At 32.9% G+C, this 27,905-nt stretch overlaps 1 protein-coding gene across 1 annotated transcript; it reads right to left on the bottom strand.

The window, feature by feature from the left end:
* On the bottom strand, window positions 1-27,889 carry LOC129217060 (neuropeptide F-like). Its single transcript, XM_054851305.1, has 3 exons — window positions 27,615-27,889; window positions 6,025-6,070; window positions 1-346 (listed from the first exon to the last, which is right to left on the bottom strand). Exons 1-3 carry the CDS (start codon window positions 27,782-27,784, stop codon window positions 302-304), a joined length of 261 nt encoding a protein of 86 aa, XP_054707280.1. The 5' UTR covers window positions 27,785-27,889; the 3' UTR covers window positions 1-301.
* Between the last annotated feature and the right edge of the window lie 16 nt (window positions 27,890-27,905).

Genomic DNA, 27,905 nt, shown 5'->3' with positions numbered 1-27,905 from the left:
GAAATAAAAAAACTACAGCACTTCTTTATGGAAGAAGTTATTATGTTTTACAGTACAGAGCTACGAATAGGAAGAAAACGTCAGCTGTAAATCAAAAGATGGCCATCGGTGATTTTATTAAAGCACACAATGTCTATAAATAATTGATGAACAATAGATGTTTTAAAACAAAATTTAAAAAAAAGTCTGAATTTCTCTGTCATAACAGTCCAGGAAGGAGGAAAACATCAAGCACAGTAACTTTCTTCATTTCCTGCTCTAGGTACACATTTTCTCTCTCTCTCTGCCACCGACAACGGTTTCACCTTCTTTCTACATCCGCAACATGTTTTTTAGCCCGAACTATCTGAAACAAGAAAAGAAAATGACAGAAAAATTAGATTTGTCATCGCGTTCTTTTAAAGAAGTAAAAACTACATTTTACAAATGCTTCTTATCAAAAGGATTTTTAACTCATTTATAGGGCTACTTGATTGTAAAAGCCGAACACTAAAATGGAATCTTAAAAATAAATCTGCTTTTACATTAGATCAGTTGCTTAGAAAGGCGGGTGAGGGTTATTCCCTTTTCCCATGATGGAACAAAATTTATAGCAGTAAAGCGCCGTTCAAAAAGTTTCTTTTTGTAAAAATACACTTTCCTTGTATCTAACGCTGTACTTATGTATCTAATTATCTATTACATCTATCTATTCCTATCGACCTAATTAGTTTTCTATACTGCCGTGGGCAAGTAAACCGCAGTATCTATTAAAATGAGTTTTGAGATACTTGATAAAACGCGTTTTTGATTTCCTACAAACAATAGTAAAATGTTGGAAATAGATTTTATTTTAGTGTTGTACTTTCAGCGTAAACCATACACGTAAGTTTTTACGATAAAGCTTAAGTAAAAATAATGCAAAAAATGAAACATTTGCAGATCTGCTGTTTATTTTTCCAGGGCAGCATATACCTATCTACAACATATACCTTTCTATCCATTTATATAGCATATATCTATCTATTTATACCTACCCTACCTATTTCTACGCTCATGCCTATCTACCAAAGGTGATTTGCTGCAACAACTCACCGGAACGAGTCCCAGTACTGCTACTCTGAAAAAATAAATTTCCCTTTCACATAAAAAATCACGGCTTAGTATTCAATTGGCGCTTCAGGTTGAAAAAATTTTTGAATTCACCCCTGCTATCTACCTGACAATCGATACATATCTATCTATCGATCCATCTAATGTACCCAGCATTGAACGGTTTTAACCTGGAAAATAAGCTGCGAGGCATGTTCGGCAATCAGACTTAAACAAAAGTACAGGAAAAAATACGTAAAATTTCCCGTCAATGTGTAGAAAAGAGCAATTTTTTGACTCACATTTCAAACTCAGACCTTTTGGGATTTTTTTTAAATTCCCAACCCCTCCCTATGTGAATTCGTGAGCATCAAAGGACTTCTGTGCCAAATTTGGCAACGATCCGGCATAAGATGTAAATTTGTGTAAGAAATATACACACCCAACCACCCACGTTCCCCCCCATTTCTTTATACAGGCTTCTCACGTATAACACGGTTAATTCGTTCCGTGTAGTATCGAAACCGTGTAAAAGTACCGTGTTATACAATATTTTTTTAAAAATAACTTTTAAACTTTTTTTTTACACTAATTAATCATATACATAGTAAAAATCATGTCAATATGTATCGTGTTGTATCGAAACCGAGTTTAGGGTTATATCGAAACCGTGTTATACGAGACAGAAATAATGTGTATATCGGGTGCGTACCGTGTTATAACGAAACCAAGTTTCACAAAAACGAAGCAAAAACTTAAAAGTGTTATTATCAAACATTAACAGAATGTACTAAACAAAAATAAAATTCCATCTTTTTTAAAAATAACATTCGTGTTGTATCAAAACAATGAAGTATTAAATTCAAGTTTCGTACCGTTTAATGTCGAAACCGCGTTGTAATAATCGCAAATTTAGTACAGTGTAATATCGAAACGTGTTGTACAAATACTACCGTGTTATACGAGGGACGCCATGTGTCTACCTATTTATTTCTACCTATCTACATCTATCTATTTCGCTGTGCATACATATCTATCAATCTATCTATGTTTCCATCTACCTATTTCAGTCTGCGTGAGTGTAGAAATAAATGACCCCCCATCCCCACCCCTTCTAGATGAAAAATTTCTTGTTACATCACTAAATTTAGATAAGAGAAAATTCACATGTATTTGAAAAGTACTCCTAAGGAAACTTTCAAGTCTGTCTGATTTTTATAGTTAGTTGTAGGTATGTGAAATGTCAAATATATTTGAAAGTACTCAGAATTCTTTCAAATCTTTCTGACTTTTCTATTCAGTTATAGAAAGATAAACAGATGTATGACATTATAAAGGACTTAAATGCACCGTTAGTTTGATCATATATCTGACACTGGAAGATTTATCTGAAATGATCCTAAAAAAAATTTGAAATTTCATGCAGATATAACGTATCTGAAATAAACTTTATGCTGATTTTTTTCCTAGCGTAACATACATATATCAAACTTGCAATTCGTAAAATAATTTAGAATGCGTTTCTTAATAAAGAAAACTCATTCTAAGTTATTTTAGAAAACTGGCAACGCTTTAATTGTTTGTTTTGTTTAAGGGCGTCGACTTTAGAAACTTGTTTTTGGGTGTCAGCTTTAGGGTGATTTAATCATAAGTCTTCCCTTTTATATTATTACTTTTTACAATTCGACAGGCACTGTTTGAATAATTCTGTTTATGGTTTTATTTATTTATTTATTTATTTATTTTGCATAAAATAAGCTGAAAAAAAAAAGACTACCTTTCCAAATTCGCTCCAAAAGTCGTTTAAAGTTTAAAAATCTGGTGTTTTTTCGTCTCGTAATGATTATCAGAATTTACAAGTGTTTAATTATTGCTTTTGAAAGAAAAATAATAATTTTGAGAACTAATCCCCTTTTTTTGGCTTTGATAAAGAAAAGGAATAACAATAATGCATTTACAAAGAAGTTTTTGTAGTCATTATCTACACACTGCTAAACTTAAGAAAAGGGAAGGATATTTTTGTGACTCAAGAATCGTGCGGCCGTGACAAACCCTTCACATTATCGTTTAGAATAAAATTTTACTCTAACGGACTTTCATGCCTAAAAGATAACCATTACAATTCCAAGCTAATGATAGTATGTAAATGGTTGCAGATAAATCTCATAATCTCATTATAATTTAATGTATTTTACATGAGTTAAGAAGCCGTAAAACGGTGTAAAAATGGCATGCATTTTTTATGACACATTGTTATTTATAACGTGTAGCACTGAAATACGGCCCAAGATGTGGGTCAAAATATTTAACATTCATTTCGGAACGTGATTCTTAAATTTTAAATTTTGGCTCATCGGAGTATCTTAGTATTGAAATTGACATAAATATTATAAAGATCAAAATGTGGCTATTTGCGTTTCATGATACTGTGTTTTTACTGTTTTCCATCTCAATAACAGCGTAATATCTTCATTGACAGTTTTTAAATCGTCATTTTAACTTTTAAGATTTAAATCAATATTTAGTTTATTTCTAACTTGAAAATTGCCTATCAAGTTATAACGGGTGAAACTTGCTTCTGCATTTGGACGAAGCAATGGCCTATTTGGTGATATTTTGATAGTTGAAGATAGCGTTCATTGCTGATCACTTTTTCGTTTCTTTATTCTCCTAAAATTAGTCTTTCCAGTAAAACAGTTACAGGATCCAGTTCAGCCTTGTCAAAATAAAGCGTTTCCCTGCATGTCAAACATTACCAAAAAATATTAGCAAATTATCATGCTATGGTGCAAGTTTCATTGTTAATGACGTCAGAGCGTTACTCGATCAGTAAATTCGTTATTATATATATGAGGATGAGCGATAATTTATTTTTCTCCATTTTCATTTTTTCCCCTGAAAATAATGTTTCGACAATTCTCTCAAATTGTGTTAACCAATATTATTAAATGTATGTTGGTAGTTTCATGCATAAACAGTAAACAAAGTAACTGAATAAATAAATAAAAAAAAAAGAATCGGAGTCTTCATTTAAACGTTTAGGGAGAGAGGGGGAACACATAGTAACCATCTCAAAACGTACTACTTTGCTTATCTACCCTTCAAAATCCATGACGTAAATAATCAGTTAAAAAAAAAAATCAGTTTTGCTAATAAAACAATAAGTTTGTTTATTGCTAACTGTTTTGTGTAGACTGTTCTCTTTACCCAACCTGAACATATTATATATTTTAAAAACAAATTAAGTTAATCTCCAATTTGTAAGACATCATATTTCCGTAACTATCAACAATTTTTCATTGAGAAAAAAAGCAACATGTACACATAAATATCGGAAAAATAAGGTAAAAAAATTGCAAGAAAAAAATCAAGACAATAAATAAAGTTTGAGTTTATAACAAAAATGTTTCTAGAATAAGAAATCAAAAATAAATGAAGAAATGAAAAAATAAAAATGAATTTTGCTCGAGTTTTTTCTGATACTTAATAACAGAAATAGAAATTTAATGCAAAAGTATCAGATTTTTTTTTCATCTCTCTTCTGCAAATTTAACTAACTTTACGATTTATTTATAATTTAGTTTGTTAATTTTGTATTATTTTTTCTCTTTTCATTTACTTTTATATTCAAGTTTATTCATTTATTTGTTTGTAGGGCAATCAAGCAAAACTCCAATACCAGTTGTTCTTAAATAATTCTCCTAAAATGAATCAAGCATCATTTCTGCCCTTTAAAAAATAGCGGGAGAAAAAAAAAATGTATTCATCTTTTTTCATAAAACTTATTGATAAAAACCGGAAATTGAATATAAAGTTTAAGACACCTCGAAACTTTTCGAAATTTTGAAGATTTTTATCAATTTAAACTAATAACTGCTGCTCTCTGCTTGTTTCTACACTAATTTTCAAAACTATTTTCGCGTTGTCTTCGAAAGTTTAAAATATTATATGCAAATCTAATAACATCGAGAGAGATCATTGAAAAAAAAAAAAAAAAAATAGTTTGATAATTTCTTTTTTTTTTTTCCTTCAACTGTTCAGAGAATTTTTTTTTTTTTTTTTTGCTATAAAACCAATTATGATAGTCTACATAAGTTAAGAACTATATATTATTTCTTTTTATTTAATATTATTTATATTAATCACAATTGTGTCACGATACAAGAAAGAAAAAAGGATCTTTTTTTTCTTAAACTAATATTTTTCGAAATATCTATCAGGAAAATATTTTATAAAATAGTTTTCCTGTTGAATAGAATAGAAAATTAAATTTTTTCCAAGTCATCTAATAAAACACTTTTTAACCTTAAAAAAATAAATAAATAAAGGCAGCCCAGAACTGTTTGTTCACAAAGGGGTTCAGTAACAAGTAAGTGAAGCTTACCTTGAGGAATAAATTGCGAGGAAAAAGGCGGGAAAATTAATTATCCTACTGAATCCCATGTTCGAAAAGTTTATATTTGATAATTACTTAAAGTTATTTTTTTTCCAGACATTACTGAAGTGCAACAAAAATCAACACATTCCAAAATGACTGCAAAAATAGGTGACTTTTACATAGCAAAACATTGTATTAATTGGAAAATTTATTCAATTCAGTATTGAAACTTTGAAATAAAAATTTTACTGGTGTTTATAGTTCTTAATTACGTATATGCAATTTGCAGTGCAAGTTTCTACTTCATACGTTTACTTTTTCCGATTGTATACCCGGTCAGAAGTAATCTTTTTCTGCGGAGGAGTCATTTTTTACTTTAGATAAAAATACTGTTTCATTGAAACAAAGTCATTAAAAATAGTCTATAAATAATTTATCATTTAAAATTTAAATTGAATAACTAGCGATCAGAATCTCTAAACCATCTATTCTGCTATTAGGTCCAAACTGCCAAATATTTTTAGTATTCAAATATTTTAAAAATATTATTTAAAAGTAAGCTGTATAGTTCTTACATTAAGGGCATTTCCTTTTCTGTGAAGTCCAATACTTCGTCCAAATCTGCAAAAAGAAGGGGAGGGGGAGGTGTTATTTTAACAATAAAATATAAATTAATGCTTAAAAAAAAAACGAAATTCATAGTATTAACAGCGAATTAGTTTAAAAATTTGTTTCAAGAGAAGAGCATAATTTTATTCAAATCTTAAATTACACAAAATGTATTTAACAAATATCAAAAATACATGTAAAATAAAAATATAAAATAAATAAAAGAAAAGACACGAAGAGAGGGGAAAAAAAGAAAAGCAAAAAACACAAAAGCATTTAACTGTAAACAAGTATGTAGAGGAGGATTAGGAGGAATTGAACAGTGAGCGGAATGGGACAGCGGTATCTACGCCGAAAAAGAATGTGAAAAATATACTTTTAACTTGGTATTTATATTCTTGCTTAATTTAATCTAAAACATCTACTGGACAAGCTAAAAAAAAATTTTCTCGTAACATTTCGGCATAAATGCTGCTGTCCCAACCATCCCGGTGTTAAATTTTTTTTAGAAAAAAAGAAGAAAGGAAAAAACTGAAAAGCATTTGGTCATAAACACGTATGTATTTCTTGTCCGAAAAATAATTAATTGCAGCAATTAAGATCTTACAGTGATACTTATGACTTCCTTAATTATCTCGATTACGAAAAGTTGAAATATCTTTTAAATTACATTATATTACTTAAATAATATTATTTCTAAGAGGATTATTAGAAAATTATTCTTTTCATCCAGAATTTTTTTTTTTTTAATGCTGATGAAGTTAAGAACATTACACATCCTTGATCACCATGTCATTGATCTTTTAAGAATAGATTTAAATCGTCAAAAATAAATAAATAAATAAATAAATAAAATAAATAAATAAATAAAAATAATAAAAGCTAAAAATTAAAAAGATTTCTGAGAGTTGCCATTTCGTGTACGTTCTATTAGTAATTACCTATCTCAAATTAAAAAGACAAATGAAGTGTATTTCTATATTTCTGACAAAGTTAAGAATTTCTTGAGAATCAACCACTAAAGTATTAGTTTAGCATCTTAAACAAAAAACTAAGACGATTCTTCCTGGTCATACTTAATTGTAGTAGTTCTAGTTCCACTAAGAATTCCTAATTTGAAATACAAAATATACATTAGTAACAACTGCCAGGTATTTTTACAGCAGTGCTAAAGCATTTTCCCCACTTTTAATTCTCTTCTTGTGTTATTTCAACACATATCTTCCCAGAAATTAAAAGAGGAGCCGCTCTTAAGCAAAAAAACTTCATTCCGTTGAATGAGTGACTTGTTTTTTTAATCGAATTCAGTTCAAACTTTAACACGAACACACACACATTCACCCATACATACAGCATACTGTAAAAGCACTTATTTTAACGAACACTTCGCAATCGCGAAAGTTTAAACCTCGCGAAACACTTTTTCGTTGTGGATTTTTCATCTTTCGGCTCAGTTAATATAAATATTCCTGAAATTTTTAGCTCGCTAAATCACCGATATCTTCATTTTTGAGAAAATTAAGGCGCGCGAAAATAAGTGCCTTTACAGTAATAAAGCACAAAATGTGATTGTTTAATGTTGCATTTCTTATTCATATAGTTTTGCGAATATAAATCGAGCGAGTATAAATCGAAATTTAAAATAAATAGCTAATGAAATTAAAAAAAAGTCCTATTACACCATGTCTTTAAAATGAACTTAAAAATTTAAAATAATTTCTCTGAGATTCATGTAGATTTAAAGCACTATACAGATTTATGATTTTTTATAGATTGTCTGAAAAAAATGTGATGGTGAGTTTTTAATGGCTATAAAAATTCTTGTAAGCTTTAAAAGGAAAAATATAGGGCGCACGCAACAGACTTTTGATGCATCTGTAATTTAACTGAAAATTTTACCACTCCACAAATGTTATAAATTGAGGTGTAAGTTTTCTCATTGATAGCTTATCCGTTGAACTTATAGTTATGTAGTACATACGCCTCGTGTTTTTCCTTCTAAAGCTTACAAGTATTTTGATAGCTATTAAAAACTCACAATCACAACTTTCCAGACCAAGTTAATAAAAACATGGTAAAAAAGCGCTAATTAAGAAAAAATTTTAACTTAAAAAGAGAAATTAGGTATGAATACTAGATTTAATTGGGGGTTTTGAACACCCTCAGGGTCCCCACTTCCGACAAGTCTGCTACTACGCATGTCAGACACCGCAAGCGTAAGCTGCTGAGATATTTCTCTATTTATTTTAAACTCTTTTTGCAATCCAAATTTCCAATAATTTTTGCTGTTAAAAACACGCGGAAAATATTTCTAAAAGAAAAAACACTATTCAACCAAAAATAGCAGAGAAACAAAGATTGAAAAATCCACTTTTAGCTATTGTTTCGTTGTAATGTGTTTTAGGGGTCACCACAACCACACTTAGCTACGCCACTGTTGCTATCATCTTATAAAAATGGCAAAAGAATCGCTTCATTAATGGATACTTAATGAGGTTTTAAGAAGCAACTCAAACTAGAAAATGTTCATTGAAGCATAGTGCGTAATTCTAGCTGAAAAGAACGATGAACAGGTCAGTGATTCCAGTGATTATCTCAATGAATTATAGCGTGTCATTGCAATGTATTATTTGCGATGCATAAGTATACATATTCGTATATGTATATTCATTTTTTTTCCTGCATAAGCACTTCTGTAAGTGTAAGACACTAGCTCATAAAATATATTTGCCCGCAAAAAGAGAAAAAAAAATATGTCATTCATTCGGAACGAATAAAAAGGTGTACTTTAATCCGTAGAAATAATATTTCTTTAAAAAATCGTATTCACAAATATGCCATGGAATTGAATGTGAAAATATAGCTTGTTTTTTTATGTGAATGTAAGCTTTGAACTGCAGTCGAAATATTGGAAAAGTTACGTAAAAGTTTCGTATATCATTAAGGCGCGTTTCTTTCAAATTTCTTTTATTAAAAAAGTCATAACTTATTAAAGAGTAATAACAACAATTGTTATTTACGGAACGCGTAATTATAAAAATATTTTTTGTTACGGATAAAATATTCATGCTTAAAATTCAACATATTGGTGACCATGCGAGTGCGTTTGAGATATGGTATTCTTTTTTACAGTAAAAGGAATGATTACTTCTAAACACTTTTGCGGGTATTTAAACCAGGTAAAAAATCCATATTTAACGCAGTATGTCTTCGATAATAAGCGCTTGCTCAACATTCCTCAGCAAATCAAACAGAAAAATAAACCATCAGATTCAGAAATAAATAAATACCTTTATGCTGAGAAGTAACAGGAAATATCTAACGTTGTTCAGCATAAATAAACGGATTACTGAAAAATATTTTTGTTTCACTTTTTCCAGATGTCTTTACATCCAAAAGCACACTTGAAAAAGGGGTCCCTGGAACTTCGAAACACGTGTATTCAGTAATCTGTTTATTTGTGCTAAACTATGTTGGATGTTTCGTGTTGTAGTTTGACCACGAAAATAAGGCGGACGACCTTGAAGCAAAAACATCATTTGTATCATTTGCAATAGGTTATTTGTTATTATTTTGGAATAGATAGGATTACCGAGACCATGCCTCTTACTTACTATTCGGTGCTTTCTGGCAGATTCTACTTATTACAAACGATATAAATGATGTTTCGCTTCATGGTCATCCGCCTTCTTTTCGTGGTCAAGCTTTATCATCAGATTCAGCTCGAAACGCACAACCAGTGAGACAAAGATACAAAATTATGCCGCCTTTTATATCAACAAGCACAATGAGCAAAGCGAAATACAGAGTGCCCCAAAAAACTGTATGTACCCTCTTTGAATGACTATAACACTAACAATTATTATGCTACAAAAAAATTTCAAATGTAAAAATGAAGTGTAGCAATCTAGAAAACAGCCATTTGAACTAACGAGCTCTAATTGTTGGCCTTAGTGGTTCAGACACAGCTGATAACGTGGACCAATAAAATCCAAAATGTTTTTAATAACTTCGATCGGTATTTCGGCACATTCTCTCTCAACGGTTTTTCTCAACTCATTGACTGTAGCCACTTTTGTTCTGTAAGCATTTTTGATCGCTCAATGCAAATTTTACATGGTACCTCTCACAAAATTCAATTCTCCGGTCCTGATCATCTTTATCAAGATAGTGTACAAGTCTAGGAATTAAATTTTTCCATTGGACACAATTCAAAATGCCATAGATGCTCCTATGTTCCTGACAATTTCCCATAAATAAAAAAGGAATCTCTCATTATTAATGTTATTTTTTTAATCTCATGAAGCTTCTTTCAGCTCTGTATTAATTGGCTCACGAGCGCTAGCCGAGCAGATTTTCTAGGACATTGAAGTATTCCTTCAATGATTTTTCTTTCTCGTCTGAGGCCATGAATGATCATAGTCATCCCAAATGGTTCTCATTGGCATTCTTAACAGGATTTCATTCTTTAAACTTATTCATCAATTGCATCATCATGACTTTCGTTTTTACATCTCGTTAAAACTCCTTTCTTAACTTTTTTTTTGTACTTTTCTCATGTTCTCAGTTTTCCAGTATCACTTAAAAGCGAATTCTCTTTGCGAAATGTTAAGTCTGACTTCAACCTTTGTTTTTAGCCATCACACTTGAAAAACGGGCCAAAATTGTAGCCGTCATAAACATTCAAAGACAGTATACATTTTTTTGGGACACAATGTATAAGTACTTCCTCTCCCTCCCCCTCGTCCTCCATTTGAACGTTAATATCCATCCATACTACTTTGTCAATGTCCTTGTCATATTTGTTTGCCCTTCGCGCATTTTTTTTTTTTTTTTTTATCGTATGCATCTGTTAACTACTTTTAATTCAATTTTGGTGGTTGAAAAGCTCCCGCACCGATCCGGTCTCCCTGTTAAGATCAACTTTTAAAATTTCTACTTTTTAAATGAGGATTTTGTTAAGAATCTATGCCTGGTCGCTCCTAAGTCCCCTAAGCCTTGATCGTAAACGTATTTCGTGTTTCTTTGTGTAGTTTCTTAAACCATGATTTTTCACAATTACTAGTTCCGAAAAAGCCACGCAGTCAACGATTTTTGGAACAAACAGAACCATGACTAAATCAGTTCCTGATAATTTTCCATCCATAAAAAAAAGAATCACTCATTATTAATATTATCTTTTTAATATCATGAACTTCCTTTCAGTTCTATATTAATTTGATTTCATCTTTAATAAGAATATGATAATAATAATTATTATTTGAGAAATTTCTCAAGGAATAGACAGCAATGTCTAAGTATTATACAGAAACTACTTGTTTTCTCCTGAAGAAAAAACAAAATCAATTGTAAGGCATTTGTTTCGAAATATAATGGTAAGAAGAAATAGGAAAATAATTTATGGAGTTTCTATTCATTTTGAATTCTCGATTACGATTGACTTAAGCTAATTTACATCACGTGATTCACCTCTTTTTTCTAAAAAGAAAAAGCGAAAAAATAATAAAATTATTTTTCTACAGTATGTTGGCACTCAATTTCTCATACGAGTATATATATATATATATATATATATATATATATATATATATATATATATATAAGTGAGAAAAACATTGAAGGATTTAGTACATATTTTTAATGCATATTTGTTTGAATAATTTAAGTAGAAAATGATTTTCTGTGTCATTAAATTTTCACTTACAATTGATTGCTAATTTTATTGTTGTATGGAATCAAGAAAAGAGAAGAAATAAAAACACTTCTACTTATAATTTTTATATTTGTTTGATTTGTTTAGAAGTAAAATTTGTACCACTGAGAAAATAATACTTCAAGAACTTTCAATTCTTTCAATATTGATTTTGCGAAGTCAGTTTTGAAGCAGCTTTATAATATACCATGCATGATAAAATTCTAGAGGAAAAGCAATAACTGCAGAGTGAAAAATAATGACATTTGGTGAGTGTTAGTAAAATTTTCAAAAAATATTTTGAGTTATTGGATTATAGTTTATAAAACAGAGATAGTTCTTGAACATAATTTACGGAAAAGTTGAATGGAACTAATAATTAGATTAAATTTGTTAAACTAAGAAATAAAACTTATTTCGCAATAAATATTTCTTACTAGAAGAAAGAATGATTTGATGAATGAAAAAAATGACAGCTCAGTAAACTTGTCTAGTTTTTAAACTATAAGAAATTAGACTCGAAAAAAAAAAAATTCCGTGTTATTTTTAATGAAAAGTTCTCTACCGTCTGTCATTTTAAATTTGAATCTTGTGCGTATTAAATATGAAGAAATATTATAAGTTTCGAACATGGTCTCTGCATCGAACCAAGCTTGTTGCTTTTTCTTCCCTCATAGTTGAATGCATTCGAAAGTATTTTCCTTTTCCTTTTTCACACATTTCTGATGTTTCTAAAAATGAAGCGAAAAACTTTCCTTTAATTCGAATCGTTTGTTTTAGAAAGTGCGTGTGAATGCTACGTATACAAAGCAGAACATTTTGATCTAATTTTAAGATCAGACGATACTATTGTTTTCCTAAGAAAGAAGCTTTCTCGTCTGTCGTAAAAGCACCTTTTATGTAGCTTTGTTTAAAAGATATTTCCTTCATTCAACACTAAAAAAGCTCAATTTGGAAAGTAAACGGTCTTTGTTTTTTTTTTTTTTTTTTTTTTTTTTTATTTTAAATCTTTTCAAAGGAGTCGATATCCTTCATCGGTTGAGTAAAAATAAGTTTGCTGATGAATCGATTCATCTTATTACCGAGCCACAATCATCAATAATTTGGAAGACTAAAGAACAGGAAAGTTCTTTCATGGAGAAATTAGGACAAGGTGTTTAACCTTTAAAAAGTCTTTCATGTATTTTTCCTGTATGATATCGATAATTTATGTTAATTATCACGTTTATTTTGCTTAATTATTTATTTTTCGTGCGAATTAATGGATCTTATGTCCTAGTTAAACTAGTAAAGTAGTTGTTTTCTTTACTAATAATGAAGCTGAAAGTCTCTCTGTCTGGATATCTGGATCTCCCTCTGTCTGGATGTCCGGATCTCTCTCTGTCTGGATGTCCGGATCTCTCTCTGTCTGGATCTCTGTGACGCGCATAGCGCCTAGACAATTCGGCCGATTTTCATAAAATTTGGCACAGAATTAGTTTGTAGCATGGGGGTGCACACCTCGAAACGATTTTTCGAAAATTCGATTTTGTTCTTTTTCTGTTCCAATTTTAAAAACAGATTACCGAGCAAATTATCATAACGTGGACGAGTAAATTACCAAATTATCATAACGTGGAACAGTAACATGGGCGCATGGGCGAGCAAATTGATGAGAAATTCACCATCCATTATTTGTAAATATACGGGCGAGCCAAATGACCTTTTAATTACGGGCAAAGCCGTGCGGGTACCACTAGAGATAAACAAGACTGTTAGAATATGTTTGAAGACTTTTTATGAATCACGTTATAGTACATTGAAATATTTTTTGCGTGTAACCAGTGCTGTATAGGGGAAGGGAGGGGTTGCGGGAGAACGCCATTCTCCGAAATATTTGGTTAGTAATTGAAAAAACAATGCTCACTTAACGTATTTTGGTTTCAAGCCACCAGGGCCCGACTACCTCAAAGGGAGGCCCTAGGCCCACAATAATTTGGAGGCCTCTTGAACACTCAAAAGCGGAATACAGTGGTTGATTTACAGGTTTATGGCCGGTCGGAATGCATTTTTGATGTCATATTTGTGTCAATCACAGAACTATGTAAATCATTTATCATGTGCATTATGAATCCCCTTCGAGGCCCCTCATAATTGTGACATGGTAAAGTTGCTACCGGCAAAATGAATAAAAATGTTCCTTTAATTAAGTTTGTTTCCGATTGGTAAGTCATTACTTTTTTATTATTTAAAAAATACACGTATTTTTCGTATAGTTGTATTGCTATGCATAATTCTTCGAGTATTTTGGGGTCCCTGACGAAGATGTGGCCCCAGGTCCAGGCCTAATCGGCTGTGCGATAACCAGGCCCTGAAAACCACCTTTAAAAAAATAAAGCTTGCATTTTGAATCAAAGTTGCAATGGTGTGGTTTCCTTCAGTCAAAAGTACTACTTTTAGTCATTGAAATGGATAGAATGAGCAAAAAAAAAAAAAAAAAAAATGACATGGACCCAGAAAATGCTTTCATTTTCCCAACAATTATTTTTAAATTAATTTTTTTAAATGTTCGATTTTTCAAACAAGGCGTGGTCTTTATGACGTCACAAATGATGCAATTTGGCGCATCTTTCTACTACGTTTCCACGTTATGATAATCAAGCAGCGAATTAAAATTTATTTCTATTTCTATTCAAGAGTCACAACTGACTTCAACTGTATTTATGTCGAGGACTGCATACTAAGTGCCTTGCCTCCATTATTTTTATATACCGATAGATGGCAGCACCATCACCGGATCGAACAGTTAGTGAGAATTTTGAACTAGTCCAGGAGCTAATAGCTACCTAGTACTAGCACCCCCAGAGGTATCGTTTCACTTGGAGGACATTGAGACCACGAGCATATTTAACGTCGCCCAGTCCCCTTTAATGACGACGGTGGGTCTTCGACCAGCGAGGATCGAACCCGAGGCCCTCCGCGAATTAAAATTGCGCTCTACGCTTGCTATCAACCATATCGTTGCCAATACATGTGAGTAAAGATGCGAATCAAATATTTTGTTCTGTGAATGGCAACACTGAATGGCATTCCATCATTTGTGATGTCACACGACAGAAGTGTAAACAATGAAAACGCACCGATTTAAGTAATTTTTTTTAAATATTAAACTTAAATAAATTATTTAAAAAATGGTTAGATCCTATGTTTTTAAACATGCTTTTTCAGAAAAAAATAAAATACTTTTAAAATTTTGGAAACGAACCCATTAGAGATCTAAACTTACCTTTTCCGGCCGAACAAAAATTCTTTAATCGTGACATTTACCCTACAAAATGGTGTATCCCCCCCCCCCGCACCTAATATTTTCACCATTTACAGCACTGTATGTAACAGTAACGAACTTTTGACATAACAATAAATATACCAATATTATAAACTATTTCGCCTTTTGATGTTAAAAACAGGATCTGAATTACATTTGTAATGCAGCTAGAAATGTTTCTTTTTCTCCCCAGTAATCCCTCAGCAAATATTTTTCATACGGAGAAGTTTCTCAATACTGGAAACTATATCTCATATTTAAGCAAATATTTTCGTCTTCCATTCATAGATATTTTTGGTACTATGTTATTGCTACAAATGACCGAATCCCCGAAAATGCGGAAGCAGGGCACGAGTTTAATATCGCGATCGATACCATATTTGCGTGCGCATGTGAAAGATATACTCTCATTTTCTCTACGTGCTGCTGTTACGCACAATTAACTCGACATGTGGTACGGTGGTTTATCTGTGTAACGGGATAAATATTTTCCATGACTAGATCGTCTTTATTTAACAATTTCCCTTTCTCATTCACCATTATTTCTTTTGGGAGGAATGAACCAAAACTTTCTAAAATTGTTAAATAAGTGTTCTTCGGTTGGTCTTTTTTTTTTTCTTCTGTTCTTCTTTTTCGCTATTTTTTCCTAAAATGGATTAATTCGCATAAAAGCCATAATGACCATTTGTACATACAATTGCTGTGACCGGAGGGTCCTAGGTTTGATTCTAGCAGTCAAAGATCCACCGTCTTCATTAATGGTGACTGGAGGACGTTGAATATGCTCGTGGTCGCAAAGTCCTCCAAGTGAAACGATACTTCTAGAGGTGCTGGAACAGGAACTGCTCGGCTTCAGGTCTGAATCAAAAATCAGAACTGTCATCAGGGTCCCATCCAACTGGTTAAACCACAAATAGTGGTAGGACACGGGGGACCCTGGAGTGAAAAATGAAAAGTGTACATGCAATTGGTGATAGAATTTCCATGTATATTTATCAATGGCTGTACGTGGTTGAGTGTTCATTATACAAAGGCCGTGGTGGCGTGATCGGTAAGGCGTCGGACTCGTAACCAAAGGGTCTCTGGTTCGAAGACAGTCGGTCGAAGATCCTGCGTGCTCGGTAATGGTGACTAGGGCACGTTAAAGATGTCGTCACAAATTCCACCAAGTGAATCATTCCCTCTGGGGATGCTGGACCAGGGATTTCTCGACTTCTGGTCTGAATCAAAAAACAGAGTTGTCTTCAGGGTCCATCCAACCACTTAAACCAAATAGTGGTAAGCACGGAGAACCCTGGAGTGTGATGTTCCTTATACAAACCCACAGAACGCGTCGGATCTTTACCTTATTTGGCACATAGGTCCTTTGATGCTCAGAAATTTTTACAGAGTGTTTTTCACCAAAAAAAAAAAAAAAAAAAAAAAAAAAAAAAAAAAAAAAAACGTGAAATGGAACGTTTATGCCTATTTATAACAATGCCTGTTATTTTTGAATTTCAAAAAATCCGAAGAGGCCTAAATTTAAGTTTTAAGTTAGAAAACTGATCTTTTCTACATGATGACTACAATAAAAGTTCGCCAGTAGTATGTGAATCAAATTTTTGAGTTTTTGATAGGTAGTAGACGATGTTTGATAGGTAGTATTCGAGACCCCTGTCAGTTCCATAGACCAGGATTTTCCAAAGAGGGTGCCGCGTCACCATGGTTGCTGTAAGGATAGGCGAGGAGGGTCGCTAAGTGTCCACGATATCAAATATTTGTTGTTTATTAAACAAAAATGTTTAATGGTTACTCATCAAAGTCTCAGTTTTACTTTAGTAAAAAAATAACAGAAAATGGTTTTTCTCTGCAATAAGGACCTTAAAAAGTCGTTTGTTTCATTAAGCACATAATAAGTGGTAATCCTGTTTCTACATAAGTTCGGGTTTTTCCCGAAAATCATACAAATATGTAAACATGATGTTTAGCTATCTGTCTTTAAGTACGTATAACATATTTATATACAAATAGTTAAATAGATATATGCATTAGGGAGGAGTGAAAAAAACGAAATCGAGAAATATGCAAAGCCTGTATGCGGAAAAGTTGCCTTTTACCAAGATTGTTTATCATAAAAAATTTCAGCTAAATCAGTTAATATCTTTAGCTGTCCATTTGACTTTGAAATTTAAGTTATTAGCCTGATTTTTCACCAAACTGACGAAAACGGAATGATAAAATTTAATTACCTCTCATTTGAAGCTTTGAGTGTTTGAAATGAAACTCTTGATGAATAAATACTTTATATATAGTTAGTTGAATTACCTAGGCTATTGCGAAATGATTTTGAAACGTGCATTAAGCGCGCTAATCGCACATGCTCTACCAGCGCTTCTCTTATTGCGTTCACTGGTATCAACTGCGTTCTTTGTTTTAGTTGATTATCTCTGTCTTTTAAAGTAGTTCCTTTAGTTTGAATTATTTGAAATCCTTAAAATTATCTCTTCAAATATAAATGAAAACGCTGTTTTTACATATAAACAACTTGAAAGTAGAAAAACACAATTATAAGTCCAGGTTTTTCTTCAGCATCGTAAATGAGAATTAAACTTCCAAATGTAGCATAGGAAGATGACTCCGATAGATCAGCGTCAATTCTTATCAATGCTACTTTAAATGATATATGAGTTTGGTAAGATCTCATCTTTAGTAATTGGCATGCTGCTCAGTTTCAGTCTCCTTATCCGAAGAAAGATATTTTTCATTGTAAAGGGCTCAAAGAAGGGCTTCTAGGCTGATAAGAGGACTTTTATATTTATATAATCGCGCCAGACTTAAAAGTCTTAATATGTATAGCCTGGAGCAAAGGAGAGTCAGGTGGGACATGATTCAGTTGCTTAAATTTATCAATATGAAAGATGTTAATGGGTTTCAAATTTTTGCATGGAAAGCCGGATAAGGAGTCATTGTTTTAAGCTATTCAAATCTCAGGCTAATCTGAAAATTAGGAAAAAATATTACTTTAGTAGGGTTTTGGGCACTAGGAACAGTTTACCGGAAGCGGCTGTAATGAGTAAGGGGATAGATAGCTTTAAGAGGGCCATTGACCATTAGGGACTAACTGACCTAAACCCAACCAAGCTGAGCCCAGAGTCTGTTGCTCGTCACATTCGTATTTAAAAATTGCCAAAGTATTCCTCCAAAGAAGTCGATCGTCGCAAAATCAGAAGGAAAAGAAGAAAAATGCCCATTGACTTGAAAAGAAAAACGAGGAATAACATTTTTCATAAGAATATGCTGTACTTGGACGGTCGAAGGAGCAATAATTTGATTCAAATTAAGCAATGAAAAAATAAAGCTAGAAAGACAACAGAAAGTTCTTTGCAATGGCTCATTTATGAATTTCATAGAAATGAATTCCAAACTTGCCATTTACTCCAACATGTGAATGGAAATAACCGCAGGGCCAAAAAGATATGGTTTAGAATTTGGGAAAAAACTAGAGTCCTTTGAATATATGGCTGTAGCAAACTTTTAAAAACTAGATGTACACTGCAAATAAACCTGCACATTTTGGAACACTTCGTTTCAGAAAAATAGATCTCAATATGTGAATGCGCACTATGGCGTGTTCTGAATATGTTCCGTCAGAAGGAAAATGTTTCAAAAGTGCATCAAATGTGTTCTGGATACTCAACCTCGTGTGCCAACACACGAGTCCAGACAACAGGTGGTTCGTCAACACATTTGAAAACATGTTTAGTCACATGAAAAATAATCATGTAGGCTTTGTGCTACAATATGAATAAAGTGAAAAACCAACGTAAATTAAGCACAAATTTTGAAGAAAATACAGCATATAGCTATTTCAAAAACTGTTCGACTGTTTAGTAGTAAAACTGTAAACGATTTCCGCATATGGAATACAAGTATTTCCTTTTATTAAAAAGAAATAAACAAGCTTCTCTTCAAGCTCGAATAATGCAAGATTGTTTTGCCAGAAGACGTTTGTATTTAAATTTCCAGACATTTGAAACCAAAATTCATTTTTTCGTATTCTGAAAAGCCTTGCAACAATGAACCCTCCACACTTAATTAAATTACACGTTCGACCGAAACAAAAATTGGTGTAAGATGACCAACACTGAATTAATTTAATTTTTGCAAAAAAAAAAAAAAAAAAAAAAGACGATTATTCTGCAATACTACTTCCAGCAATGTGATGTAAATTTTTAAATGAGTATCTATGCCATTAGGTAATATTTTTTAAATATTTGTTGAATTAATCTATGTCGAAAGATTAATTTAAAAATATCATGTTTTACGACAAGAGGTGTTTAATAAATTGTAAAATAGGAGTTCAGAGGTTTTGAGAACGGCAGTTTAAAATGTAAATTAAATACCTGTTTTTATTTTTAGCTGCATTAAGGAACTTATTTCTTCCTTGAGACAATTCAACTTTTTATAAATCATTCTGTATTTCAAAATAGAACTAAGCCAGTTTGATCAGGAATTTCTCTGAACTCATGTTTTTATTTTAAGAAAATTGCATGGTTGAATATAATTCAAGTAAACCTGAAACTTTTTTAATAGAAGTCTTAGAGGCACATTCAACTCAAACAGAATACGATCAATTGTATCTACCGATAGCGCAGTCAGAAATCTTGCATTGCTTCAACCAGTTGAATTTTCCCACTATGCCACTGGTAGATAGACGTACATTGAATTGAACTCAATGGAGTTGAATATGCTCTCAAAAGAAAGCAAGTTACTTTGAATAACTTTTAATCAGTCAAATAGTCGTATTTTTAAGAAATATTATTCAACTAGCAGTACCCGCACGGCGATGCCCGTGCTAAGAAAAAAAAGGAAGTCCGTTGAACAAAAAAAAAAAAAAAATCCATGCCCCCGCTTTTTTCTGATGTGAAATAATCATTTTTTTTCAACTAAAATGCGTGCACACCTTTTCAAAAGGCCTATTCAAGTCTCTTAGGAAACTGTTCGCCAAAACACATAAAAATATTAACAGTAGCTTTAAAACTCAAAATAATTCTTCAACTACATAGTTCATTGCTTAACGCGCCAAGCAACCACGCTACTGCAACCCTGCCCCTTAGTGAGTGAAGCGATTTTTTCCCCTGCAATTTAATGTGTTTCGCCAAATGAACAATGCTATAATAAAAACGTTATTCGGAACAATTAATTGAATAATAAGCCAAATCATATTACTTACTTAGGTAAGTAACTATTTTCAACTATAAGAACAAAAACAAACGTTGGAGAAGTAATGAAAACAAAACATAATAGAAAAATTCTACAAAATCAAATTATGTACCTGAACATCGAAAAGAAAAACGCATTCAAAAATCTGTTTGCTGATCACAACAGCGTAGCATCGGCATGTTTTCTCGCAGCTATCGACACTATCGGCCAGCGCCCTCTCGAACAGTTGGCATACCCCGCCATCTATTAGGAATTTATAGAACTAAACTATTAATTATACATTTAACTTGCAAGTACAAATATTTCGTTCAATCTGTTTTAAAAATTAGCATTTAGCCTTCCTCAATAAATGGACTATTCAACACAAAAAGATTTTTTTAATTCGAACCAGTTCGTAACAATCTCAGTTCCTGAGATTAGCGCGTTCAAACATACATACTCGTCAGTTTTATAATATTAGTATACGTAGACATAAATTTTCCCGTTTTCATAACATTTTCTGTTGCTGCTGCACTCCTATTAGTCATAGCGTGATATTATATAGCCAATAGCCTTAATCAATGAATGGACTGTTCAGCACAAAAAGAATTTTTTCAATTCGAACCAATAGTTCCTGAGATTAGCGCGTTCAAACAAACAAACTCTACTGCTTTATTTTATTATTATAGATATCCTTCCTCAATGAATGGACTGTTCAACACAAAAAGAATTTTTCAATTCGAACCATTCGTAGTGCCTGAGATTAGCGCGTTCAAACAAACTCTACTGCTTTATATTATCAGTATAGATAAGTTATTTTTTCTGAAAAATCATACTGAAACAACAAATTGGAAACAGTACCTAGTGAAGTTTTTGTCACTCAATTTGTCACCAAGGGTGCTTAATACACGTTTGAAAGCAATTTCGCAATCGCCTAGGTAATTCAACTAACTATATATTAAGTATTTATTTCACAAGAATTTCATTTCAAACATTCAACGTTTAAAGTGAGAGGTAATTAAATTTTATCATTCCATTTTCGCCATTTTGGTGAAAAATCAGGCTAATAACTTAAAGTTCAAAATTAAATGGGCAGCTAAAGATAATTTTTGATTTAACTGAATTTCTTTATAATAAATATGCTTGGTGAGAGGCAACTTTTCTGCACATAGGCTCTTTACACATTTCTCATTTTCGTTTTATCCACTCCACCCTAATATACATACATATAAATAGAAACAGATAAATATTAATTAGATAAATAATTAGGTAAAAAAATTTAATTCTTCAAAGGGTGCTGCGACTTGGAAAAGTTCGGGAACTCCTGCCATAGACGAAACTATAGCTTCTTCGTGTGCTGTATCAAGACCTGTCTTTTAAAGTAGTCATTGAATGTATCTTTAAGCCAGTTCGAATAACTTTGCGCAACCTTATATTTTTTAGTTTATTTGACTTAGGGAAAAAAAACTAGAAGTCCCAGAGATGCATTCTTGCTGAAGAGATCGCAAAATAATATATTTTTTAATTTATGATTTTCAAATATACTATACTATAAAAAATATGAGGTCGCGTAAAGTTATCTGAACTGTAGAAATAACAACGTCAAAAAGCTCAAATTGCAGATGACTGCGGACACATGTTTCGTCGTTACAAGGAACGCCTTTTTCAATGCAAAAGAAATGAGCTTATGGATTATTCTTTTGCATTGAAAAAGTATATTGTAACGCCAAAACACGTGTCTGCAGTCATCTGCAATTTGCTTTTTTAGGTTGTTATTTCTTATTTTACTTTTCAGCGCAAAGATACTTATTTCACTTATCTAAACTGAATTCAAAGATGCCCTGAATAACAGTAATTGTTTTGGTAACTGAATGGTCCAGCTCAATCCCACATCCTTGCATTTCTATAAGATGCGGAGATAAATTTTTAAGCATACCATTTTCATCGCGAAAATCAGTCTCAGAGATTGAAGACTTAATGTTCCTTTGACTGAATGTTCTTTTTAATGTTAAACGCAAGATTATCTCAAAAATTGAATTGAAATAAATTTTAAATGATAAGAAAATGTTTTTCTGAAAAAAATTTCCTTTTTGGTTTTCCTTTTTTTCGCTATTTGTCGAGAAGTTTTGCAGATTTTTACTTCCTTTTACAAAAAAGGAAGTATTGTATTCGTGAAAAAGTTTTCACTCAAAATTCGGCCTTAATTTCCATTTTTCTCACCTCCGAATTAATGTTGAGTTTTTTTTTCAACCCGACCACACGCGGATAAGTGCCTAAGAACGTATAAAACCCGAAGTGTCCATTTTGACATTCCCCGAGTTAATTACAACGACTTTTCTCGTGACGTCCGTATGTACGTATGTATGTATGTGCGTATGTGCGTATGTATGTCGCATAACTCAAGAACAGTATGTCCTAAAAAGTTGAAATTTGGTACGTAGACTCTTAGTGGGGTCTAGTTGTGCACCTCCCCTTTTGGTTGCATTCTGGTGTTTCTAAAGGGGTCTTTTTGCCCCTTTTGGGGGGGGGGAATCATTGTAATTTCGATGTATACTCAAGTGGTGGTAGAATTTGGCGTACACTTGGCGATATATCGCCAGTCTTTTGGTCGCCAATTTGGCGACAAATTTGGCGATTTTTTTTTCTTTTTTTTAAAATCTGGTTTCAATTTGGCCACTGGTGGTGATATTTAGAGAGTAAACTATTGAATCACATTAAAATTGCCAATAATGAGAAAATCACATTAAAATTGGAATAAAAGGAAGTAATGTGATGCACACATCAGCTCGTTTTCTTGTGCTCAAACCTGATTGTTGAACAGACGATATGAATAAAATTTTACATAGACGCGAGTGATGACAGATAGATTACAACAGGTTAATGTGATAAATTAATTTCTTTTCACCGGTTTATTTCGGTCATTATCAACATCTTAACTTATGATTTTCGTTTGAACAGCATGGGCCCAAAACTCAAACATAATCTCGCAGTTCCGAGCCATTCCACGGTCCCTCAAACCGATTATTAGGTTGTATCAAATGCGTGTGACTTACGGAACATAATTACTGCCGGATCCACAATTTTTCAGAGTCGGGGCAGAAACTTGAAACTGCTGCCCTTACCCATCTTCCTTCAAGTTTTCAAGTCGAGTTTCAACGAAAAAAACAAAGAAATAGGGCAGTTTCCCGGAAGTTACCCCCCGGTGCAAAGCTAGCTCATTCCTAGATCCGGCACTGAATTTAAATACATGTCTGATACATTAGGCCATGCTTGTAATATTTGCATTTGAATCAACTGATGCGATGTAAAGCTTGACCACACGGAGAGATGGCGGTGAACTGGAAGCGGAAAAGAACCACTTCATTTTATAATGGGTAGGAACAGTGAAATTGCTGTTCTTACTTATTACAAAAATGAAGTGATCCTTTTCCGCTTCTAATTCATCCGTCATCTCTTCGGGGTTTGAGCTATACTGCGGGGTAGGCTGGTGTTTTGGCCCGAATGCAAGACCATGTGGTTCACTCGTTATTAGTTTGCTTTGTGGGTAACACAAGTGTACTCTGAATATCCGATTGCACGAGCTACCTAGTGTTCGGATTTGCTTAGAGCAACTGAAAACAATTATTAAAAAAAAAAAAAAAACTATTCACTTCTAACCTGCGGCAGGGTGTTGATATGGTCGAAACGACTCAACCGATTGACAAACTATTGGTAATCCTTATATTTTCGTATTGATTTGTCTATTGGCAGAGACGTTTCGAGCGTATCAGCACACAGCCCCGAATCCTTACTTTTAAGAATAGGTGTCTAACAAACTTGGTTATCGTCTGGCTCTAATAAGATGACTTCCGATCCGCTGAGGCTCAAACGATTCCATTTGTTGAAATAGGAGAGAGAAAAGATGGTATGCGTTGCCGATAACAGTTATTGGCATTGGGTCAATATAAGAATTTCTTAGATTGACCCAAGCTCCCCCCTTAGATAGATCGACCTCTTTCAATCGAAACATAAATGAACTCGTTCAAGGATAAGCATCTTCTTACCAAAGCCAGAGAAACATTATGTATAATTTAAAAGGTAAGTTTCAACTGCAGGTACGTTGGCTTGGCGACCTGTTTACTTTCCACCTTGGCGAAAATAGAAAAATAACGATTGTGTCACTATCATGTTTGCACCCCTTTTAGCCTACTTCCCAGTAAAAGTCAAAGGAAGAAGAAAAAGGCATGAAAGAAGGCTTAATGCTTCTTAAATATATCGCGAAAAACAAAAAAAAAAGTTAAAAATAAATAAACTTATTCAATAAATCGAAAAATTAAAAATTGGAAAGTAGGGTGTTGGAGATGGGGAAAATGTGTCTGTTGTTGTCTGTCACTTCCCCTTTTGAGTGAGTTGTCCGATTTTTTTTGGGGGGGGGGAGGGAGATCTCGGTGAGGACACCTCATTCTCATATTTCACTTTTTGATTTGAACAATTTTTCGTTCAATTTTGAACAGTTAAAAAAGAAAAAAAAACTTAACATTAGCGAATGCGGGGAAATTTAAGGCAAATATAAATCCCGCACTAAGAAGCAAATTTTCTTCAAACAAACTTTGGTGGAAAAAGCTCTTGATGAAGAACTCCCATGTGTAGAAAATATCTTTTTGATTTTAACAATTTTTCGTTCAATTTTTTAACAGTTCAAACCGCTTAACTTTTGCGCCTAAGGAGAAAAGAAAAGTCAATTCAGATCCCAAACTTAAAGGCAAATTTGCTTCAAACAAACTTTGTCGTAAATGGCTCCTGATGACCAACTCTCGACTGCGACTCCCAAAATTTAAGAGCCGTCGACTCTGACTCCTGAATCACAAAATTAGTCTGACCATTCTGACTCCGTAGCATGACTGAATCCGACTCCTTTAAACCAAAAACGATTCCGATTCCGGACTTTGAGGGAAAATGACCGACTCCGACTCCGAGTCTTTGAATTTAAAACTTTCGACTCCTGACTTATTTGTCCCAAAATCAGATAAACTCCGACTCCGCAGCTCTGTTTTTTTTCTGTGAAACAATTATTGTTTTGTTTTCACTCTAAAGTTTTTGTTTATGTACTCTAGTTTTGGCAGCGGCCAATAAAGCGAAATTCGGAGCCTTTCATGTTTATTTGCTCACTATGCAAACAATTCAAAGCTTTCTGTTAACGTTTTAACAGAAAGCTTTGAACGCCGTTTTATTCCGTTTTTGGAGTATTTTATTTGAACTTTTCTCGTTTCTAATGACTTGTTTTTATTTGGATTATCTTACATTTTATTGACTTCATATAATTACACTGGTCAAAAAAAAAAAAAAAAAAAAACTTTTTGCATCCTGATTTTAAATAGACAATTGCTACTAATTTTGGGTCGAGAAAAACGAATATGGTTGCGGATTTTTTTCTATTAACTCTTGTTTTCAAGATACATAAAAGCCCACTGGAGAAAGATGCACAGCAACCACACATTGATTTAAAGGTAATGTTAAGAAGGGAAAAAAACCTGTGCACTGCTTTGCATTGCACCCCGAAGCCTATCGCGTTTACAGTTTACCAGTTTTAAATGCCCGATATGACTCGGGCAAATGAGGCTACAGGGACAGCCCAACCCCGACCCGACCCCATAGGAAAAAAACGCGCTTTTGCCGAGAGTCCAAACTCGAGAATTACATATTAAATAGGTCCTGTTTTATTAAATAATGCTTATTTTTTGGAACGCAGTGGTTGCTTTTGACTTATTGCTGTAAACGCTTCATTTTCGATGGTTTTTTGTACGTCAAAGAAGAACCATCTCTTGTAATAGTTCAGCAGCATTTGGCCCAATGACTCTGATATCCCCATACCATTGTAAAGATATCTTGGTGAAATCTTTCCTCATGCTCACTGCTCATAGATTTAGCTTTTAAACAAAATATCCTGGAACAAGGGAACAAAATAGAGTTTTAGAGACACATCATTCATCAATGGTCACAGAACGTCCGCAGGGATTGTTTGACCGACTGTTTTTAGTTCTCGTCTTCTCTGCTGCTTAGAAATACTTGTATTATACCCTTAAAGGCTGCTTGGGTGTTTTTCTTTCTCCTTGCAATATTTTCCCTCAAAAACACTGATCTCATAATTGCATACATTTAAAGAGCCGTTAAAAATTCTTTCCTCAACCTTAGCTTCAATTTATCTTGGAAATTTCCCTCTAAAGTATTGGAAAATTGTCTTCCTTCACAGCTTTCACGAAGTTATTCATTATTCCCAGCAGAATCAGCATGGGTGGACGCAGAAATAGATGGATCTACCTAGAACTCCAAATTTGTTTGATTTTGGGCATGTCTCTTACCAGAATCAAAACTTCTTGTAGTCCATTTCGGTTTTCAAGTCATGAGATTTTCTATCTCAACCTAGAGTCGAAGTTTAAAGTTCAGTCCCATGGGGAGTGTTTATATCTGCCAGGAAAAAAGAGCATTAGTGAGAATTCACTAGCCTAGTTGACCCTGTATCTTGAAAACTAAAGCTAATCTCAACTTTTTATGGTGATTTTCGCGTTTAGCGAGGCAAAATACTTTGGAAATAGTCATTTTTGATGCATTTTTGGTGTTTACTATTGTTATTTGGTTGATTTTTTTACATTTTACAGGATTTTTTTGTTTTGTTCGATGGCTCTTTTTTTGTTTAAATCAAATTAAAAAGGCGAAACAACGCATTTTATCATCAAGAAGTTTCTGTGAGATTGAATAAACGTGATGGCATAAAAAGAGAAATAATCACCAAGATTGAAAATGCACCAAGTGACGTACCTATAACGGAAAAATACCAAAATAGAATCAAGAATTAGGAAATGTTTTCTGACATTCTAACAAACCAACTTGAAAATTATAACCTTCCGTGACAATTTTTTAATAAACCTGAGGATCGAGTTTCGTTGATATTTTTACTCCACAGTAAAATATTTTTCCATCATATCGCACCCCAACAACAAAAGTGACACAACTCAAAAAATAAATAAATAGCATTGAAGAAAATTAAGGTTTTACGCAGTAGTAGTAAGTGATTTAGTCTCAAATATTACAACACGAGTAAAAAATAAATAAAAAAAATATAAAAAACTATGATGTGATATTTACTCTGGCTAGTTTTTGTCGCCTAAATTAATAATACATACTTAAAAGTTCACATTTTATTTTCTTCTAAATAATAAAATTTTACTGATTTGTTACTATTGGTTATTTCATTTTTACGCACCCGTTATGTAAGCTAACTGTCAGAGTTTTGTGGTAAGAAAAGAGCATTAAATTTATATTTTAAATCAATAGCTATTACGTTTTTCCAAAATTTTGAGTTGCGTTACTTGCATTGCGTTATTTTCTAAGAACACATTTACCTTGGTCTTGCAATTTGCGAGTAATATTTGTCCAACTGCTCTAGCACACGTAGAGCCTCAACCATGTTCGCCGCCTCGTCCATATTGGCCTTAGTTCCTTCCGGTAAGGTGATGACCAGCAGGGCGACGACTAAGGTCCCGGCGAATAGGAAAAGCCCCAACTTGTTCATGATGTTTGACTGTAAAGCTCGTTTCGCTGCCTGTCAATGTTGAGTTAAAGATAAAGGAGAGAGGAGCCTAAAAAGGAGTCGATTCAAGAACGGAGTGGATGAGAGAAGCAGAGGAGAGAAT

This window comes from Uloborus diversus, chromosome 2 (genome assembly GCF_026930045.1).
Source record: "Uloborus diversus isolate 005 chromosome 2, Udiv.v.3.1, whole genome shotgun sequence".
Taxonomy (NCBI): domain Eukaryota; kingdom Metazoa; phylum Arthropoda; class Arachnida; order Araneae; family Uloboridae; genus Uloborus; species Uloborus diversus.
The sequence above is the reverse complement of the archived record's forward strand: the minus strand, read 5'-3'. Positions and strand labels throughout refer to the sequence as shown.